The 20888-nt window shown below is 44.3% G+C and overlaps 2 protein-coding genes across 2 annotated transcripts in view; both read right to left on the bottom strand.

The window, feature by feature from the left end:
* LOC123364667 (transmembrane protein 68-like) overlaps positions 1 to 20888 on the bottom strand; it is a 111187-nt gene that overhangs the window by 45998 nt on the left and 44301 nt on the right. The gene's annotated exons all lie outside the window — the stretch shown is intronic.
* LOC123364666 (transmembrane protein 68-like) overlaps positions 18509 to 20888 on the bottom strand; it is a 46720-nt gene continuing 44340 nt past the window's right edge. The window contains exon 7 of the mRNA XM_045006967.1: positions 18509 to 19056. Coding sequence (XP_044862902.1) covers positions 18952 to 19056 — 105 coding nt within the window. The 3' untranslated portion in view covers positions 18509 to 18951. The remainder of the gene's footprint in view (positions 19057 to 20888) is intronic.

Below are 20888 nucleotides of genomic sequence, written 5' to 3'. Positions count from 1 at the left end.
TACTGTTTACTATCTGACATTGTATCTCTCTAACCTCCTTCATAACCATCATTGACTTTTTTCCATGTTAATACTATCCCATAGTATCAGAGACAGTGAGAAAAATAGCAAATAAAGGTACACGACTCTCTTTCTATCGCCATAGAGAATGATAGATATACATGCATCTGTCTCACATAGAGAGATGGGATGTATTCCCTACAGCCAGGCCCAGCTTTAGGAAGTGCGGGGCCCAATTCGAACACTTTTGATGGGCCCCCAGCAGGGATGACTAAAAAAAAAAAACCACATGTAAAAAAACATGTGGGGCTTGTACTCACTGGACTGCTCCGAGTCTTCGGCGGCACTTTGGCAACGGGTCCTTCACTCGCTCCAGGTCCTCGGCGGCACTGAAGGACCCGCCGCCGAAGACCCAGAGCAAGCGAAGGACCCACCGCGGAAGTGCCGTCGAAGACCCAGAGCAAGTGAAGAACCCACCACCGAAGTGCCACCGAAGACCCAGAGCACCACCGGGTGAGTAAAAATTAAAAAGGCGCCTCTAGCCAGGGAAGGGATTCTCACTGGGCCCTGGGCCCTCTTAGGCGCGTGGCCCGATTCGGGGGAATTGGTGGAATAGGCCTAAAGCTGGCCCTGCCGCCAGCATTTAGGCGGAGGGAGCTGGGGCTGGGTAGCCCGGGGAGGGCCGCCTGCAGCAAGTAAGGGGTGGGGGCGCGGCACGCAGGGGAAGTCCCTGCCCCATCTCACCCCTGCTCCGCCTCCACCCTGAGCACGCCGTTGCTGCTTCACTTCTCCCGCCTCCCAGGATTGCGGTGACTAAGCTGATTGGCGCCGGGGTGGAGGCAGAGCAGGGGTGAACTAGGGCAGGGGGAGGTGCCTCAGTGTGGGGGGGTAGGGAGCTGCCGCAGGGGGGATGTCTCAGGTGGAGGGGGGGGGAGCTGCCGCCGAGGGGGCATCTCACGGCGGGGGCTCAGGGATGGGGGCGGGTGCAAGGTGGAAGTTTTGCCTAGGGCGTGAAACATCCTTGCACCAGCCCTGCCTCTGCCCCTCGCAAGAACTGGGAAAGGCCTCAGCCCCCTTACACTCATTGCTCCCCTCCATGAACTGGGAAAGGGTCCTAAACTCCCTTGAACCCTCCACACACACAAAAATGGGCCACAGCCTGTGACATCTACTGTGCTACCCCGTGCATGAGCTGGGGAACTGGGTTTCCCCAGCAGCACAGGAGTCTACCTAGCTGTGTCACACCTGGCTCTTTTTAGGGAACATTCTGGTGACTCTGGAGCAGGGCCCTGTTCTCGACCATGACTCCATATTCACTGGGGCCTAAATAAGCAAAGGGGATATCAAGCTAATGTTCTCTCAGCAATCTCTAATATTATCACCTTGTGTTCAAAAATCATGACAAAGGTGTTAGGAATCATATAACTGACTTAAAAATAATGATAGTTTAAAAATTAAATGTTTTGGGAACATTTCATTTGCTTTTTGTGTTTGAGATTTCAGGGTATGTCTAGGTCACCTTGTTAAGGTTTTCTCTGCAACCCTAAGTGTTAGAGACTTATTTTTAAAAAATGAAAACAGACTCTCAGTCACAGGATTCCAGGAACTGGGGCTTTAAGAAAAACACAAAATACTGTGAGACCTGTATGACCAACTAAGTGGGCTGTTACATAGTAGTACCAGTTTCCAAATAAGGAAGCTCTTACAACAAACTTCCTAAGCAGTAAGAATTTCACACCTCACCTTATGAGCTAATTAAAACAACTGATAGCAAAAAATCCAGTAAGTGAAAAGACATCTGTTTTGTTAGAACAAGGTAGTCTTGTAATTACAAGTCTTGTAATTTAATTATTGGAAGTGTATTCTGAATAGTGTTTATGATGTTCTATTTTGCCTCAAGCACTTTAGGGGGGAGGTGAAGTAGTGAAATTATAGGTTCAATTTTTATTGCACTCAGAGATCATGGATAAAACAGATCATACAATACAGAATTGCTGGCTTGTTTTAAACAAACATCATGCAAATACACCTCTACCCCCATATAACGTGACCCGATATAACACGGGTTTGCATGCAACGTGGTAAAGCAGTGCTCCCACGGATCAGTGCATCAGCTCCCAGTGCATCAGCTCTGCTTCCCGCCGCCGGTGAGTGTGGGGAGGTTGGGGAAAGGATGCCATGCGTACTCACCGGTGGTGGGAAGCAGAGCGCCACGGCTGGGAGCTGGCGAAGTGGAGTGGGCTAGGGCCGGGCTGCTCCACTTCCCACCACTGTCGGTGAGTGCCTGTCAGGAGGTGAGGGGTGTGGATAGGGGTCGGGGCAGTCAGGGAGCAGGGGGGTTAGGTAGGGGGTCGGGTCCTGGGGGTGATTAGGGGTGGGAGTCTCTGGAGGGAGTGGTCAGGGGACAAGGAGCAGGGAGGCCAAAGCAAGTTTGATATGTGGTCTCACCTATAATACGGTAAGATATTTTGGCTCTGGAGGACCGCGTTATATCAGGGTAGAGGTGTAGTACTGTTCTGCTCTGTCCGCATTTAGACACAGAATGAGTGTCAAAACTGAACTAATAGGGGAACGGATTAAACTAAAGGAGTGGCATGTAAAGTTTCTTATTTCTTCTGGACACTGGGAACTCCCCCAGAGCAATACTCGCAGCAGGGTCACTAAAAGATTTCTGGTACAGGCTCATGATGAGCTACCTGCCAGAAGCACACAGAACTCATCCTTCAAGTGCAAACTCCACAGATGATTGTCTATGTACCTATGGTGTCTAATGAAGGTGTGTTAGGTAAGTGTGCTCTAAGGTAACTGCTCCCTGATATTGCACATTCTGGAGTAGGGAATAAGGGAGCTCTGAGAAGCCAATAAACCAAAGTTCAGACTTTTTACAGTTATAAAACCTAGCACAAGGAGCCATAAGCCTTTGATAGTAGCACAAGGCACGCGAATAGGAATGAGGGCTAAGCCCTTTAGACCTCCCCTCCCCTTCTCTCCTCTCCATGAACTAGAAAAGGGTCCTCAGCCCCTTACACCTACAAAACACACACACACACACACCCTCTGAACCAGGAAAGATGGCTCAGTCATGTTAGCACAGAGGCCAAAGGTCCATAAAATGTTATGAAGTTGTTCTAAGGAACTATTGTCATATAAGCCTCCACTACCCAGCATCCTACACAGTTACTGCAAAAAACTAAAAGCAAATATGAATTTGGGTATATTAAGCTTATACTGCTTATAGAATGGAAATGTGTGGTCTATTTTCATAACCTATTTTCATAATTGCAAACAGTATTTTTAAGCATATGTGCTTGTTAGAATCTGATTGGTTCTCCTTGAATAACAAATTATGAAGTGGTAATGGAAGCCACAACAAAGTGAAATAGAACATCATCAACAGATTAACTTTGTATTATAGAAAGGATGATGAATAAGATGTTCCAGCTATAAAGGACACAATGAAATGATAGGTTAAAAAATGTTACGCAGCTAATTATATAATGTAGTATTGTCTTTTTAATCAGGCCAAAACATACATATATACATACCTTTTGGATATAAAGGTGGAAACTTGGAACCAATGCTATCTGGACTGCAAGGGTGGCATTTGATGGTGATTCAATGATGTTAGGTGTGTAACTAACCACAAAGTATAAAATGAGATTTTAAAGTGTTTTATAAAAGCTTTGTAACCCATGTGGGTCAGGGTGAGCTGCAGACTGGCCTCCAGATTGGTTGGTCAGTTCTACCTGTGACAAAGTCCCTCTTCTACCTTGGTGGGTCCTGCGCTTCTTGGCGGATTTGCTCACCTCAGTGATCTTCCCCTCTGGTGGAACCCACAGTCTGGATCAACAACTCCTGTGTCTGATCAGGAGTTGGGAGGTTTGGGGGGAACCCAGGCCCACCCTCTACTCCGGGTTCCAGCCCAGGGCCCTGTGGAATGCAGCTGTTTATAGTGCCTCTTATAACAGCAGCATGACAGCTACAACTCCCTGGGCTACTTCCCCATGGCCTCCTCCAAACACCTTCTTTAACCTCACCACAGGTTCTTCCTCCTGGTGTCTGATAATGCTTGATGGTATGATAATTCCTCACTCCTCCAGCAGCACACCCTCTCAGTCTCAGCTCCTTGTGCCTCTTGCTCCCAGCTCCTCACACGCACTTCTCTCCTCTGGCTCCTTCCCCCTAGACTGGAGTGAGCTCCCCTTTTTATACCAGGTGCCTTGATTAGCCTGTCCTGATTGGCTGCAGGTGCTCCAATCAATGTAGCTCTCTCCGGTGCCTTCTAGAAAGATCTTAATTGGCCCCAGGTGCCTTGATTAGCCTGGAGCAACTGCCATTTTGGTTCCCATGGTACTAGGGATTTGCTTAGCCTGGGGCTAACATACCTGCTCCTCAGTACTTTCCTGTAGCCATCCGGCCTTGCTCCATCACATACCTTTCTGTACATGCTATACTTGGTGTACAGTAGAACCTCAGAGTTACGAACAATTACACCAGAATTATGAATGGACTGGTTAACCACACTCCTCATTTGGAATCAGAAGTACATAATCAGATAGTAGCAGAGACCAAAAAAGGCAATTATAGCACAGTATTATGTTAAATGTAAACTACTAAAAAAAAAGGCAAAGTTTAAAAAAAAGATTTGACAAGATAAGGAAAGTGTTTCTGTGCTGGTTTCATTTAAATTAAGATAGTCAAAAGCAGCATTTTTTCTCTGCATAGTAAAGTTTCAAAGCTATATTAAGTCAATGTTCAGTTGTAAACTTTTGAAAGAATAACCATAATGTTTTGTTCAGAGTTACGAACATTTCAGAGTTACAGATAAGCTCCATTCCCAAGGTGTTGGTAACTACTGCTAATACTGCAGCTTCTACCTCAAATACCATATTTGTGTTTGTACCTTGGAATATGCAGTCTTTTGCACACCTCTCCCATCAGAATAGTCTTCCTCAAGACATGGACTGTTAATCACCTCTTCTGTATTAACACCAACCTCTCGGAACGTCACCTTTGTGCTCAGCACCTTATCACATGTCTTCACAAATGTTCTAGTGCTCTGGTCCCCACATTCTTATAAGGTTCCAGACTCACTTTCCCCTGAATCCAATTTCTTCTGCCAAGGGGTGTAGTATTACTGCGTTGTTGGACAACCCCCAAAGCTCACCAGTCTTAGTCTCCAGTTTGGTGACCTGCTACTCCAGGATAAGATTGAGCATCTCTAGTTCCTAAGCTTCAGCTACAACATGTTCCTACTTCTTTGTGTAGTGAGAACAGCTCTTCTACAAAACTAATAGATATTCCACCTCCTTCTGTCTGTTGATGGGTGATCTCCTTCTCAAAGTCTCTGTTCAGCTTGGCTCCTTCACATAGCTGCTCTTTGAAGTGGTTCTTCTTAGTCACTACCCACTCCACCTGGGTCCTGAGAGTTAGTTTCTGGTGCATCTCTTCTTGTAACAATTCATGAACCCTCTGTAGCTGGGGCCCCACAATATCTATGAGTGAAAGTTTTGCCCTTCGCCTGGTTTGGCCTTTCTGAGCTCCTATTCAAACTGAGTAGCAATTCTGTTACTTGTCTCCATATGTACAAAATGTTTCCTTTGCCATGTAGAATCATCTTCACTTAATTGACCAGCATAGAATAGTTGTTCTCTCATGTTTGTCTTGCCCATCTGCTTTGTTTGCTCATGCTGTTCAATCAGCCCCTTCAGGAGTTTCTCCTTTAATTCTTGGATTTGAACTTCCTGCACCTTTTTAGCCAACCATTCAAATCTAGGTAGAAATGCTTCTTCTAGACCTGCAGTTTAGTGTTGTTGAACAATTACATAATCTTGCTGCCAGCAATTCATGGGCTCTTTAGAACTTTGGAGTCATTCACCTGCTTTCCTTTATAACAGTTGGCCTTCCCCGTCTTGCATGGAGCCCCTCCCAGTTCCCGGGTCTGATCTGGCTCCTATAATAAGGTAGCTCAAGTCCCAAAGTTTTTACCCATTAGGGCTGAGGATGGAGTCAAGATATTTCCCATGAGCAACGGGAAGTTCAAAACCTCAGGCCTACCTCTCCCAAAACATGTGGCCACTGTGGCCTCACACTTTCTTACCCCAAACTGCATCCTCACACTTTTGTTTAGACTCTAGTAGTCTGGGTCCTACTACTTTGGGGCACCCCCTAATAGTTGGAACTTCCCAGTTCTCTCAGTACTCTGGTCAAATGGGTATGTCACAGAGACATTGTTCCTATAGAGACCAATCCATTTTACATGCCCCGTTTGCCTGCAGTCAGTGCACACAGTTAGATGAGCCTATGCCTTCTTCCTTTTCAGTGTTTGCGGTGACTGTCTCATTCCCGTTGCAGGATGCCTGCAAAAAGCGGGAGCTAGCCCTCCAAACGCAGACTTAGGAGGGTAAATGACTTACTACCTGGGAAGGTGTTTGTGTCTTGCTGCTCAGATATCCCTCCTTGATGGGAAGACATCTTGCACCCCATCCCTGGAACCATATTGTGATGGCTGGAAGTCACCCTGGTGCACCCACTTTTGGTAAGGCGTGGCACCGTAGGTGAGCCTGGCCTCAATTCCCTTGACCCAGATTGTAAACAAATCCAGACAGACCTTTTAAATCAGCATATCCCCTGCGCCCCACCTTCCAAGGATCTTATTTATTAACAAGAGCCATAAGCATAAGTAGAAACTTAGATACACCCAAGGTCATTCATTGTCTCTGGTTCAATTCAACTAGCAATCTTTGGCTCCTTCCTTCCAGGAGACTTCTTTTCTGCACCTGGAAACACTCTCTCTTTCTGGAACAATTCCCTGTTCTTTCTCTGCATTACTCCTTTTTGTGCCTTTTCAGTCCTTCCTAAAGTAGAAGGCCCCAGCTCATCTTTGGAAATGGGCTGCATGAGGCAGAGACGCCTGCCTCTCAGAGGCAGTGGCCATGTAGTGTGCTTGGTTCCCCCTCCCTGGCATCTGGGTGACTGCCTCTTAGGGGGTGAGGGGTGGAAGGGAAGAGGCAGTGGGGAAGGGATAGGAGCGGGGTTGGGGGGTAGGAAAGGAAAACTGAGACTATCAGGGAAAATCTTCATAGCAATACAATCTCTGCCTTGGGGGTGTGGATGGAATTGTCTCCCAAGGGAAGGCTGGAACAACTATCTGCTGTTGTAGTATGTGTTTAGTTTAGTCCATGTGCTCTGGCAAACACAAGTCCAGGCACCATGTTGGGGGGCAGGGAGAGGTAGCCTGATTTTCCCTCTCCTATCAGGGGAAACCTGAATTGTCTCCTAAGGGAAGGGCTTGTGATCATGTTGAGAGGAGGAGGAGGCATTGTTGAATCCCAGGGTTGAGTAATTCTCTGGTGATGGTGGTCATTAAGTTACTAAGGCCTGGTCTACACTAGGCTTTTAAACCGATTTTAGCAGCGTTAAACCGATTTAACGCCGCACCCGTCCACACTACGAGGCCCTTTATATCGATATAAAGGGCTCTTTAAACTGGTTTCTGTACTCCTCCCCGACGAGAGGAGTAGCGCTAATATCGGTATTACCATATCGGATTAGGGTTAGTGTGGCCGCAAATCGACGGTATTGGCCTCCGGGCGGTATCCCACAGTGCACCACTGTGACCGCTCTGGACAGCATTCTGAACTCGGATGCACTGGCCAGGTACACAGGAAAAGCCCCGTGACCTTTTGAAATTCATTTTCTGCTTTCCCAGCGTGGAGAGCTCATCAGCACAGGTGACCACGCACAGCTCATCTGCACAGGTAACAATGCAGTCTCCTGAGAATTGAAAAAGAGCTCCAGTGTGGACTACATGGGAGGTACTGGATCTGATCACTATATGAGGAGAGGATTCAGTGCTAATAGAACTGCGTTCCAAAAGACGAAATGAAAAAGTATTTGAAAGAATTTCCAAGGCTATGATGGAAAAAGACCATAGCAGGGACTCAGTGCAGTGCAGAGTGAAAGTTAAGGAGCTCAGACAAGCCTACCAGAAAACCAAAGAAGCAAACGGAAGGTCCGGTGCAGGGCCAAAAACATGCCGCTTCTACGCTGAGCTGCATGCAATTTTAGGGGGCTGCACCACAACTACCCCACCCCTGTCCGTGGATTCCGAGGTGGGGGTTGTAATCTCAGCCATGGCTGAGGATTATGCGGACGGGGAAGATTACGATGAGGAAGGTGACGAGGACGACCTTGCAGAGAGCACACAGCACTCTGTTAGCCCCAACAGCTAGGAGCTTTTTCTGACCCAGATGGAATTACCCTCCCAGCCCTCCCAAGCAACTATCCCAGACAATGAAGCCGTGGAAGGGAGCTCTGGTGAGTGTACCATTGTAAATATCAAACATTGTTTTTTAAGCAAGCATTTTTTAATGATTGATTTGCGTTTTTTAATGATTGATTTGCCCTGAGGACTTGGGATGCATTCGCAGCCAGGAAAGTTACTTAGAAAAGTTTGTTAACATGTCTGGGGATTGAGCGGAAATCCTCCAGGGACATCTCCATGAAGCGCTCCTGGAGGTACTCCAAAAGCCTTTGCAGAAGGTTTCTGGGCAAGGCAGCCTTGTTCCGTCCACCATGGTAGGACACTTTACCACGCCATGCATGTAGCAAGTAATCGGGTATCATTGCATGGCAAAGCATAGCTGCGTATGGTCCCGGTGATTGCTGGCATTCAAGAAACATCCATTCTTTATCTCGCTGTGTTATTCTCAGCAGAGTGATATCGTTCAGGGGAACCTGGTTGAAAATCAGGAATTTAATTAAGGGGACAGAGATGGCCATTTTCCTACTGGGTTCGTGGATTGCAGCTTAAAAAAATTCCTTTCCTGCACGTAGCCAAGCGGGGGAAGGGGAGGAGTGAAATACCGATGAGCTTTTTCGCGTTTGGTTAGCAGGGATCTTCCCAGCTAACAGCCACGCGGTTGGGGGGCGGGGGGAAGGGAAGTGATTAGCAGTGAGCTTTCATGGTACCAGCCATGCGGTGGGGGGAGGGGTAAAGCACTGCTGAAGCCGAAAGACAGTGGCTTACCATGGCCGCATGCAAGCTGAATTCTGATGTCCGGACCTGTGTCTGTGAGATCTGTAACACCAGAGCCGCAGGCACTCAATATTAAGATGAAAAATGCGACCTTGTAGTGAAATCACATGTGCTATGTAAGGTGAATAGTGCTGTTCACTGTGAAAGAGTATAACCATTGTTCTGTAAAATGTATCTTTTTAAACATTTCTCTTCCTTTTTTCCCTCCCTCATGTAGCTGCAAATTTTTCAGGCCTCCCTACTTCATCTCAAAGGCTAACTCAGATAAGGCAGAGAAAGAAGAAGACGTGAGATGAAATGTTCTCGGATATAATGGAAATAACCCGCAAGGAAAGAGCTCATCTGAATGAGTGGAAGGAGGTGGTATCAAATTACAGGAAAGATGCCAGTGAACGTGAGGACAGGAGGGACACCCGAGATGAGAGGTGGCGGCAGGAAGATCAGAGGTGGCGGCAGGAAGATCAGCGGTGGCGGGATGCAACTCTGGGGCTGCTGCGTGATCAAACTGACATGCTCCGGCGTCTGGTGGAGCTTCAGGAATGGCAGCAGGATCACAGAGTGCCGCTGCAGCCCCTGTATAACCACCCTCACCCCTAACCATGTTCCACATCCTCCTCACCCAGACGTGTAAGAATGCGTGGGGGGAGGCTCCGTGCACCCGCCCACTCCACCCCCGTGGACAGCCCAACCAGAAGGCTTTCATTACTGTGAAATTTTTTTAGTGGGCTTTTCCATCCCTCCTATCCTCCTCCCAAACCACACCCGGGCTACCTTCTCAGTTCTCTCCCTCTTTTTATAATGAATTAATAAAGAATACATGATTTTTAAACTATAGTGACTTTATTTCCATAAGCAAGCTGTAATCGAAGGGGGAGGGTGGGTTGTTTACAGGGAATGAGTCAATCAAGGGGGGTGGGTGTTCATCAACAAACACAGCAGTCACACCCTACCCTGGCCAGTGATGAAGCTCGTTTTCAAAGCTTCTCTGATGCGCACCGCTTCCTGGTGTGCTCTTCTAATCTCCCTGGTGTCTGGCTGTGCGTAATCAGCGGCCAGGTGATTTGCCTCAGCCTCCCACCCTGCCATAAAGGTCTCCCCCTTACTCTCACAGAGATTGTGGAGAACACAGCAAGCAGCAATAACAAAGGGGACATTGGTTTGGCTGAGGTCTGAGCGAGTCAGTAATGTGCGCCAGCGCGCCTTTAAACGGCCAAAGGCACATTCTACCACCATTCTGCACTTGCTCAGCCTGTAGTTGAACAGCTCCTGACCACTGTCCAGGCTGCCTGTGTATGGCTTCATGAGCCATGGCATCAAGGGGTAGGCTGGGTCCCCCAGGATAACTACAGGCATTTCAACATCCCCAACTGTTATTTTCTGGTCTGGGAAGTAATTCCCTTGCTGCAGCCGTTTAAACAGAGTAGTGCTTCTGAAGACGCGAGCGTCATGAACCCTCCCTGGCCATCCCACATGGATGTTGGTGAAACGTCCCTTGTGATCCACCAGTGCTTGCAGCACCATGGAAAAGTACCCCTTCCGGTTTACGTACTGGGTGCCCTGGTGCTCCGGTGCCAAGATAGGGATATGGGTTCCATCTATCGCCCCCCCTCCCCCGGTTAGGGAATCCCATTGCAGCAAAGCCATCCACTATGGCCTGCACGTTTCCCAGAGTCACAACCTTTTGTAGCAGCAGCTTAATGATTGCTTTGGCTACTTGCATCACAGCAGCCCTCACAGTAGATTTTCCAACTCCAAATTGATTCCTGACTGACTGGTAGCTGTCTGGCGTTGCAAGCTTCCAGAGGGCTATTGCCACTCACTTCTCCACTGTGAGGGCTGCTCTCATCTTGGTATTATGGCGTTTCAGGGCAGGGGAAAGCAAGTCACAAAGTTCCATGAAAGTGCCCTTACGCATGTGAAAGTTTCGCAGCCACTGCGAATTGTCCCACACCTGCAACACAATACGGTCCCACCAGTCTGTGCTTGTTTCCCGGGCCCAAAATCGGCATTCAATGGCTAGAACCTGCCCCATTACCATCAGGATCTCCAAAGCGCAGGGGCCCGTGGTTTGAGAGAATTCTGTGTCCATGTTCTCATCACTCTCATCGCCGCGCTGCCATAGCCTCCTCCTCCTCACCTGGCTTTGCAGGTCTTGGTTCACCATAGACTGCACGAGAATGCGCGAGGTGTTTAAAACGTCCACGATTGCGGTATTGAGCTGAGCAGTGTCCATGCTTGCCGTGCTATGGCATCTGCACAGTTCACCCAGGAAAAGAGGCGCGAAACGGTTGTCTGCTGCTTTCACGGAGGGAGGGGTGAGGCTGTACCCAGAACCACGCGCGGCAATGATTTTTGCCCCATCAGGCACTGGGATCTCAACCCAGGATTCCAAGGGGCGGGGGAGACTGCGGGAACTATGGGATAGCTTCGGGATACCTACCCATAGTGCAACGCTCCGGAAATCGACGCTAGCCTCGGACCATGGACGCACACCACCAAATTACTGTGCGTTGTGTGGCCGCGTGCAATCGACTTTATACAATCTGTTTTACAAAACCAGTTTATGTAAATTTGGAATAATCCCGTAGTGTAGACGTACCCTAATTGTCATTCACTTGCTACACACAATGGCTGGTGATGGTTGTTTAACATCCACCCAGCCATTTGGTCAATGCTTTGTTTCTTGGGAGTTGCCTTCTGTAACTTCTCTAATTTCATCCCACTCTCCTGTGAGTACAAATTCTGGTTCGAAGGACCTGGTGCCTGGATCCCATATTGCCTTGCACTGGGATTGGGAATTAGTTCCCTGACATGCAACTCCTCCTATTGTGTCAGTGTATATCCTGCTGTTAGTACAGCTATTTGCAGGTGCCCTTGTGTTTAGCTGAAACTTTGGACTTAGTTTAGTGGGGATGGACTCAGAGACTGAGAGCTAAACTGACACTACTATCCTGCTGTGTGGATCCCAGTGTGCTTGTACTGTGAATTTTTGGCATGCACATGTGGCTATATTTATCTCATTGTGCTGATAGTGCTACTTCCTTGGTGTGATGACGACATTATGCTAAGATGAATTGTGAAAATAGTGTCCTGGTGTGATGGTGGTCACTCTGTGCTGTTCATGTGAATTTTGCATTTTTGTATGCTGTGTTGGTATAGCCCTGTTGTTCCTAGGAAATTAGAGCCACAAGGTGGGTGAGGTAATATCTTTTATTGGAACAACTTTTGTTGGTGAGAGAGAGAGAGAGAAGCTTTGGAGCTTTCACCGAGTTCTTTCTTCTTCCTGAAGAAGAGCTCTGTGAAAGCTCAAAAGCTTATCTCTGTCACCAACAGAAGCTGGTCCAATAAAATATATTACCTCACCCACTTTGATATATATTACCCCCCCCCCATATTACCTCACCCAGCTTTCCAGGAGTGAGTTTTCATGATGACATGGGAAGTGCTCTGACTGGTCCTGACTTCTCTGTATCAGCCCCTCTAGCTTGCACTGCAGCCCAGTACCTGGGGGCTGGGTGCCTGCAGTGCTGAGACTCTGTAAGATCAGGGACTCACAGACCCAGCTGGGAGGGGAAGGGCACCTCCTCCTCGGCCTCTCTCTCTTGCTGCCTCCTTTTCCCGAGTGGCCTCATGATGCACAGAGCCAGCGCGGCTAGGTGCTGCATTGGAGAGTCTCCCAGTGCAGCCCCCCACCACTTCTCCCCCATGCAAACCCCCAATAGACCCTGCCCACCTCTGTCCGATTGTCTCTCTTATGCAGGGGACTGTGCCCCCCCCCACTCCTGTGTGCTGCCTGCTTCCAGGGGCCACAGATTGCAGAGCAGCCCCCTCAGGAGATGAGAGGGGCTGTCCCACCGGGTGCGTGCGCAGCCGCCCAGAGCACTGCTTTTCCCCCTTATATCCGAATTTGTGTTATATCAGGTCGCGTTATATCGAGGTAGAGGTGTAATTTGATATATCGGGTGGTGCCTTTTTTATTTGTTCGCTCCCTTCTCTCAGTCATACCTTCTGCACACCCATAAAGGCTGGGAACTAAGAGGATGGTGTGGGGCCTCATACACCACCCAATTAATCTCCTTCTGTTGGGGATTCTCAAGAAAGCATTTCCAGAGTGCTTCAGGCAACCCAGAATGGGTTTAAGATGTATTGTATTTAAGATGCCTAAAACTGACCTCCTTTGCATCACACTTTCTCCACAAAATACAGCACAAGATAGCTTTCCCAAACCTTCTCATGATGATGAATGGCTCAAGTAGCAGCTCCTCTCTGAGACATAATTATGTGACAACTCTTTCCCTTTTGCAAGCAGATAATATCCCTCTGATGATTAAACTGATTGCTTTCATGTAAAAGAAATTGAGAAAGCTTTTAATATTCTTTCAGTGCAATTTACTAGCTGGTAACAAATCAAACCAGCACCTGTACCCAACCAGCTCTCTATAAATAACCAACAAGTACGTACTCTTTGCACCACTGTTTGGACACCTCAGATGTAAATTACTGAGGGACAGTAGTAGAGAGTAGGGTTATTAGAATAAAACTAGAGCAGGTTGAAATTAAATTATGATTCTCTGGAAAATGACAATGTTTTAAATTTTTCCTTTGTCCTAAATCTGAATAAAAAAAGTAAAAAATTTCAAAATTTCCTGAAAAAATTTCCAATTTTTTTTGCCAATTTTGAAACAAATTTATCAAAACATTTTATGTATATTATAATATAAAAGTCAAAATGATAACATTGAAATGCAGCACTTCAGACGTGTTTCATCAAATTGCAACACAATTAGTTCTTCCTGCAAAAGGTGTGGATTTCATTGAATCAGCATTTTCCAGAAAACTATACCATCACAAAATTTTCAACCAGTTCTAATTAAAACAATTATTAGAATTTAAGACAATGAGGTCATAAGTCAATGACAGAAAGCTCCAGCTCTCTGTTAGTGAGCAACAATTAACTGTGTAAGAGATGACTGAGCTACTGTAAGGAAGGTTTAATTTATAAGAAATTAATAGACATTTATTTTTGCCTTTTATCTTTGAACAGTAACAATTAAAATATAAAATATTGGTATTTTGGGTTCTCAAACTGTTGATAAATTGCATAGTCAGTTTCTTGACCACACTTTGCTTTGCTGTGAAATATATTCGAGACCAAATAACCAATGTCAGTAAGGCTTACTGCTATAAGCCAAAAATAATATAGTACAAAAAAAATTCTATACAAATCAGTCTCTGGGAAGCAATCTCATGCAGGGTTATTACAGTCACCTTATGAAGAACTTGTGCTTCCAGAGTTACCCTAAAGCCATCTTTTCATATCCTACCTTTTTACTGTACATGTCATCTGAAACGAGATTTAACCAATCAGCTTTCTATCTTGTTTTTCTGGTACCATAGCGTACTCATGAACATATGCATTCCAAGTACAAAATGTGAAGGCACCTCCTAGGTAGAACCATCATATTTCTTGACCTCTTCCTTAGGACATTCCAGTGCTGGCTTGTGAAAATACCTCCCAACCTGTTGCTACGGTAAAATAATCATATGTCCTGACCCTGACAACTTTCCTACCTTCTTAAGACAAAGCTTATGTTAGCTAATACAAGATGTCATGGGACACTTAGCATAAGAGAATGGGATTATAGTAAAGGTATAGGACAATTTAGGCTATATGACTGCGATATTATATGTGCTTAATAAATGCTAATGTGTAATGATAAGGATTATACATATAAACATAACCAGCATATTGGTCAACAAATCCCGACTTGTTGCGTTGATAATTGTTATAATTTAATATTATAAATTGTATAATATATGACTCCTTTGCCAAATTACTGTATGGGGGTGGGGAAGGCCTTTTTATGTGATTTTAAGTGTTTTACCAAACTGTATAAGGGACAATACATAATTAATGCAGCTAAAATCAACACACAGCTTTACATGCAACTTCTTTTCAAGCGTGGGAAATCAGTATCTCAAGATCCCCATCATGGATAAGTATCAGAGGGGTAGCCGTGTTAGTCTGGATCTGTAAAAAGCAACAAAGAGTCCTGTGGCACCTTATAGACTAACAAATGTATTGGAGCATAAGCTTTCATGGGTGCATACCCACTTCGTCAGATGCATGTAATGGAAATTTCCAGAGGCAGCTATAACTATGCAGGCAGGAATCAGTCTAGCGCTAACGAGGTCAGTTCAATCAGGGAGGATGACGCCCTCTTCTAGCAGTTGAGGTGTGAACACCAAGGGAGGAGAAACTTAAATTTCTTGAACTGACCTCGTTAGCTTTAGACTGATTCCTGCCTGTATATTTATACCTGCTTTTGGAAATTTCCATTACATGCCTCTGACGAAGTGGGTATGCACCCATAACAGCTTATCATGGATAAGGTCATTCAAGGCTTGTTTTGCCTTATACACCTCATTTCCAATTTGAATAATGTGTGTGTCTTTCTGATCTAGTACTGTTTTTAAATATAAAGTAAGTGGATTAATATGCATGTTAATAACTAGTAGGTAAATTTCAACTTCCTCCTAATATTGCAGCTCATTTTGGATAATAGATTTATTCTGAAAAACAGAAATAGGCATTATTATAGTGCATTCCACAATGCTGCATACATGAGGCGTAAAACAGAAATTTGGATTAGCAACATTATAAGTGAGGCCTCCATACATAAATTGCTTGTAAGTAGTTATTTCAAGTATAGTCCACTCATATTATAGGTTACCCTTACTGCTGGTTGTCATCATTTGTTAAGCTTCACCAGGCAGGAGCCAGCACTGGCTAGCTTCTCTATCTGATGGTACAGTCTGAGCCATCATGGCCACACACTGGAGTTGTGATGTCAAAAACAAATCTGGCACAAGAAGCTATGTGAAGAGGTATTCAGGTGTGTGTTGCTGCATAACACACCAGTAGTTGACGTCAATCCAGTTATTTTGTGCGGATTCTGTCTTCCAGATAACCTACTGAATGGACAGTAACCAATTTGTCAAGGATCCGATATTGGTAGTGATACCATAAAATTTTTTTACCTGGAACCAGACACTGAACAAGACTCTTTTGAATAAAATGTGCCTCAATTAGGATGAATGGTACTAAAAGGAGATTTGTCCACATAATTTAACACGTTGCCAATTTCCCCCAGTTTTTGTTATGCACTGAGGACATTTAGCTGATTGTTTATCGCTAATAAGGTCAAGCAATTTTCCTTTTTCAGTGTTCCCTAATGAGTTGGTTATGGTAGTTAACATGTAACTCCCATAACTGGTACAAATAATTGCTTTACCTTCCTTATTTTCCTTTACTTTTTTATTTGTTGCAATTAATTTATTAAGTTTTGATTGTGTTTGGTTAAACAGCTTAGTGATGTTATACATATTATACACAATATACTTTTTTTTTTTTTTTTTTTTAGTAGCCAGCCCTCAATACCATGAATTAGGGGTTTAGAGATGGTTTCTGCTGCCTGATGCTCAAAATAGTTAACGTGGGTTTTTTTTAAAATATATTTTTCATACGACTGCTTTTCTGAATAGACATTCCATTTCCAAATAATCCTGAAATGTAACCAATAATTCCATCTAGATTTTGGAGTCTCCTATTTTGAAAGATACCAGACTGGGAAATAGTTTTTTTTTTTGCCCAGCCATTGAGTCTTCTGCACATTCCTGATAAGATGCTATTATGTTAATTAACAAAGATGTATACAGTAATGATACATTTGCTCTTTCACACCAACCAAATTCAGCTATATTCCAATGAGAGATTTAAAACTACAAGTACATACATAATATAAAGTTAATTAGACCTGGCCAGGCTAATGGTCTTTATAATGTCTCTATAGTCAATTGCATACTCAATTGTCCATATATGGTAGGCTGAAGAATAGTTGACTGGTCTGTTATGTACAACACACAATCTTTTCTTCTTCAGATGCTTGAAGGTTTTATACTTAATTATAATTTATTTTTAACGAGAGTGGTTGTGACGGGTTGTCACCTCTAGGGTGCAGTCTGGGAGCGATGGGAACCACTGTGCCCCCTAGCCAGGCAGGTCTCTCTCACTCTGCTTTGCTGGTGATTCAGCCAGACTCTCCAGGCCCTGTTATCACCCAACACAACAGCAAGTGCTGTCACACACCCAACTGAGCTACCGGAGTGCTTTACTTAAGCCACTCAAGGACAAACAGCTAATTTCCCAGCTCCCCAGCCTTGCACCCTAGCTGGAGTATAAACCCAGAATTATACCATCTTGCACTGCACAGGGATTTGTACAATGTAAGCTCATTAATATATTTGCTTCCCCCTGGATGTGAGAAAGATATACAACAGTCTTTGTTCACAGAGCTGAGATTTTCCCAGACACTTAACCAGTGTGTTCTGAGTGAAGATAGAGCATAAAACAAGTTCATTAACTACAGAGAGAGAGATTTTAAGTGATTATAAGTGACAGCAAACAGATCAAAACAGATTACCTAGCAAATAAACAAAAACACACACTAAACCTAATACACTAGACAGATAGGATGCGAATTAGCAATTTCTCACCCTGACTGACGATACAAGCAGGCTTGCAGATTCTTAAGGCACAGACCACAATTGCTGTGCAGCTTGGATTCCCCTTCCCCATTCCAAGCCCTTTGTCTTTCAGAGCTTCTTTCAGGTGTTGAGTTGTGGGGGAGTGAAGATAAATCATGATGTCACTCCCCACCTTATATGGTTTCCGCCATATGGCGGAAACCCTTTGCTCAAGCTAAGATCCCAGCCCAGTTTATGGAAAAATACAGGTACCAAAATGGAGTTCAGTGTCATGGAGTCTGGTCACATGCCTTTCCATGCCTTGCTGAGTCATAGCAGCCATTACTCATAGGCTGGCTGAAATATTCACAGGAAGGCTAAGTTCTTCCACTGTCTTTGTTGATGAGCCACCAGCACTGTCTAGCTTCTTCACTGTTGTACCTGAAAGGCTAGTTGTGGGTGTTACCCAGATTAAGCACATTTGAAATACAGATACATAGTCAATACTCATAACTTCAGATACAAAACTGATACATGCACACAAATAGGATAATCATATTCAGCAAATCATAACTTTTCCATAGAAATCTCACATGACATATCACAATAACACCGCTATGATGAATATGGGGTGCAGTGGCACAGTAGTATCACACTATTTAAATATTCTGATTGGATTTTAACCAGAGTATCACCATTTTTTTTGCAGAGTTAATAAGGACCTCAGATATAAATATATGTACATATAGTTTACCTCAATTAATAATTCAATTGCAATGTTTTAAAATTAATGAAAGGTTTTTTGTTCAAAGGAAAAAACTGTAAGGGAAAAACACTCAATGTTAATGCAAAGGCAATATTGGTAAATCATAAATGTATAAAAGGTAAAAAAAAGTTATGTGCACCTTTATTAATATTAAAATATAGTTCCAAGTGTGTTATGCCCAGAATGTTTCAAAATCTCTCTCTCTCTCTCTTTCTCTCTCATCTGGCCTGTACATGGGCTGAATTCTTCTCTCAACAATTGGAAACAGACCAAACAAAAGAATTTTCTGATATTGACTCCATCTATAATCGACTTCCCACAATGTGCTCCTAATGCTACACAAGCTCTAATTTTTATATCAGAATAATGTCTGCTGTCATCTGGTTTAACAATCTCTAATCAATTTCTCTCAGGATAATGAACCTCTTAATTTCCTTTTCTTTTATTATTTGGATTGAAATTGCCAGGCCAGATGAGAGAGAGATTTTAAGGCAGTGATATGATTGAATGCTTGATACATGTAGTTTGCAGTCTTTTCTTAGTTTTTCTTAGTCTACAGTTTTTCTTCCCACAAGTTACAATAACAGTTTTTAATATTTAATGACAATATTTAAATACACTAGTCTTCTTTCTGATGTTTATCAAATCGTTCCAACAGAGCTCTTAGTATACTTCCTGGTAGTTTTTGGTGTCTGTCTCTTAGTGTTTCAAGGGCAATCTTTGTCTGTTAAGAGAAAGAAAGAGGGGGAAACCTTTTATATTTCAAGAATCACCACTTCAGTCATCATTCTCTTCTAGTTTTCCCAAGGATGCTAAAGGTATACATAAAACTCTGTGGAAAATGTTGTGGGAGGAGAGGGCAGGAAGGGTAAATCCTTCACAAGAACCTATGAAGCTCATGCTGAGGGACAGTCTCATTCCCACACACCAGTGTATTTTCCCCTGTGATAACCAAGGATACTAAACAGCTAGATCTACATATGCAGAAGTGACATGAAAATATTAGCTCACTACCACTCCTTAGGTGCATGCATAACTCAGGAGATTAGTTTCATTAGCTTTAATAGGACTACATATGTGAGTGAAATTATTCACTTGTATTTGCAGGTTTGAGCGCTTAAACTGTGTGACTCAATATAATTTCATATTTAAGTTTGACAGTTTTTCAGTTGGAGTTGTGGTAAAGATCTTTTAACTAAGCTATCACTGCGGAAATCCTATTCCGATGTAAAACCTCTGCCGCAAGGTGTAGAAGGCAGTTTCCCCCTTCAAAAACAGCTATTATCTTTTCAACCCCTATTTTAAATGTTTACTGTTCGTTAAAATATGCATCAAATCATTAAATGAAATGGGAAGTTTAGAATGTAAAATCCCGTTTTTTCAGGCATGTATTATACAGTATCTCATCTACTGTATAATTTTGCTCTGAGTAAAATCTTATAAATATTCAGCCTCGACCCTTTCCCTTGCTCTGTTGTAATGATTAGGGCCCGGAGGGCCTTCTCTGGTTATGAACTTTACATATGGAAAGTGGGTAAAAGTTTATAATTGTCACAATCACTTGCTATAGAATATTATTTAAGAAAATAAGGAAAAAGAAGACTGAATTAAACAGAGAGGAACTACTGCTACCACCCAAGGATTGTGCTTAAAATCATGTCTGGTAAACAAGAGGAGTACGGGACTGGCACAATGGACCAAAATTGGTACTTCAGAAATTAGTCCTAACTGGTGGACAAAATAAAGAAAGGATGGGCTATTCTGCCCAACGCCACCTTTTGGGGTCCTTTTAAAGAGAGACTTTGTGACCTGCTGCTGGGGGATTTTCATTGTGACAGGTGGACCTTAGCACACCATTGGGGATTCCTAACCAGGGCTGTCCTTGGGCATAAGGGACTGCACAGCTGAAAATTTGGGGCTCCCCTGCGTCTTAGTGTCCACCTTCCCACCTCTTCTACCCCTGTTCTGACCCTTCTTGCAGGATCCCACAGCTAGCTGCTGCAGCCTGATGACTTACTCTGGAGGGGATCTAGTAACTTAAAATTGAAAAAGCCTTCCAGACTGCCAGACCTATTAGCACAACACTGAAACTGTTAAAGAGCCAGTCAAGTGGTAATGAAGCCATTTAACAAGCATTTGCCAACCCCCAGGTATATACTGTCAGTTTCTAAGACTATGGCTACACTTGCACTTCAAAGCACTGCCGCGGCAGCGCTTTGAAGCGCTAAGTGTAGTCAAAGCGCCAGCGCTGGGAGAGAGTTCTCCCAGCGCTGTCCGTACTCCACCTCTCTGTGGGGAATAACGTACAGCGCTGGGAGCCGCACTCCCAGCGCTGGGGCTTTGACTACACTGGCACTTTGCAGTGCCGCAATTTGCAGCGCCGGAGAGGGTATTTTCTCACACCCTGCTGCAGCGCTGCAAATTTGCAAGTGTAGCCATGGCCTGAATTTACTGACAAAAACAGTTATATTTTACTGTAATATTTACTCAGAATATGTTAGTCTACAAGACCTTAGTTTAAAATTTGCTTTAAAAATATTTCATTAGTGTGTTGCT

The sequence above is a fragment of the Mauremys mutica genome, chromosome 2, assembly GCF_020497125.1.
Source record: "Mauremys mutica isolate MM-2020 ecotype Southern chromosome 2, ASM2049712v1, whole genome shotgun sequence".
In the NCBI taxonomy this organism is placed as follows: domain Eukaryota; kingdom Metazoa; phylum Chordata; order Testudines; family Geoemydidae; genus Mauremys; species Mauremys mutica.
This window is presented reverse-complemented; position numbering and strand designations above follow the sequence as displayed.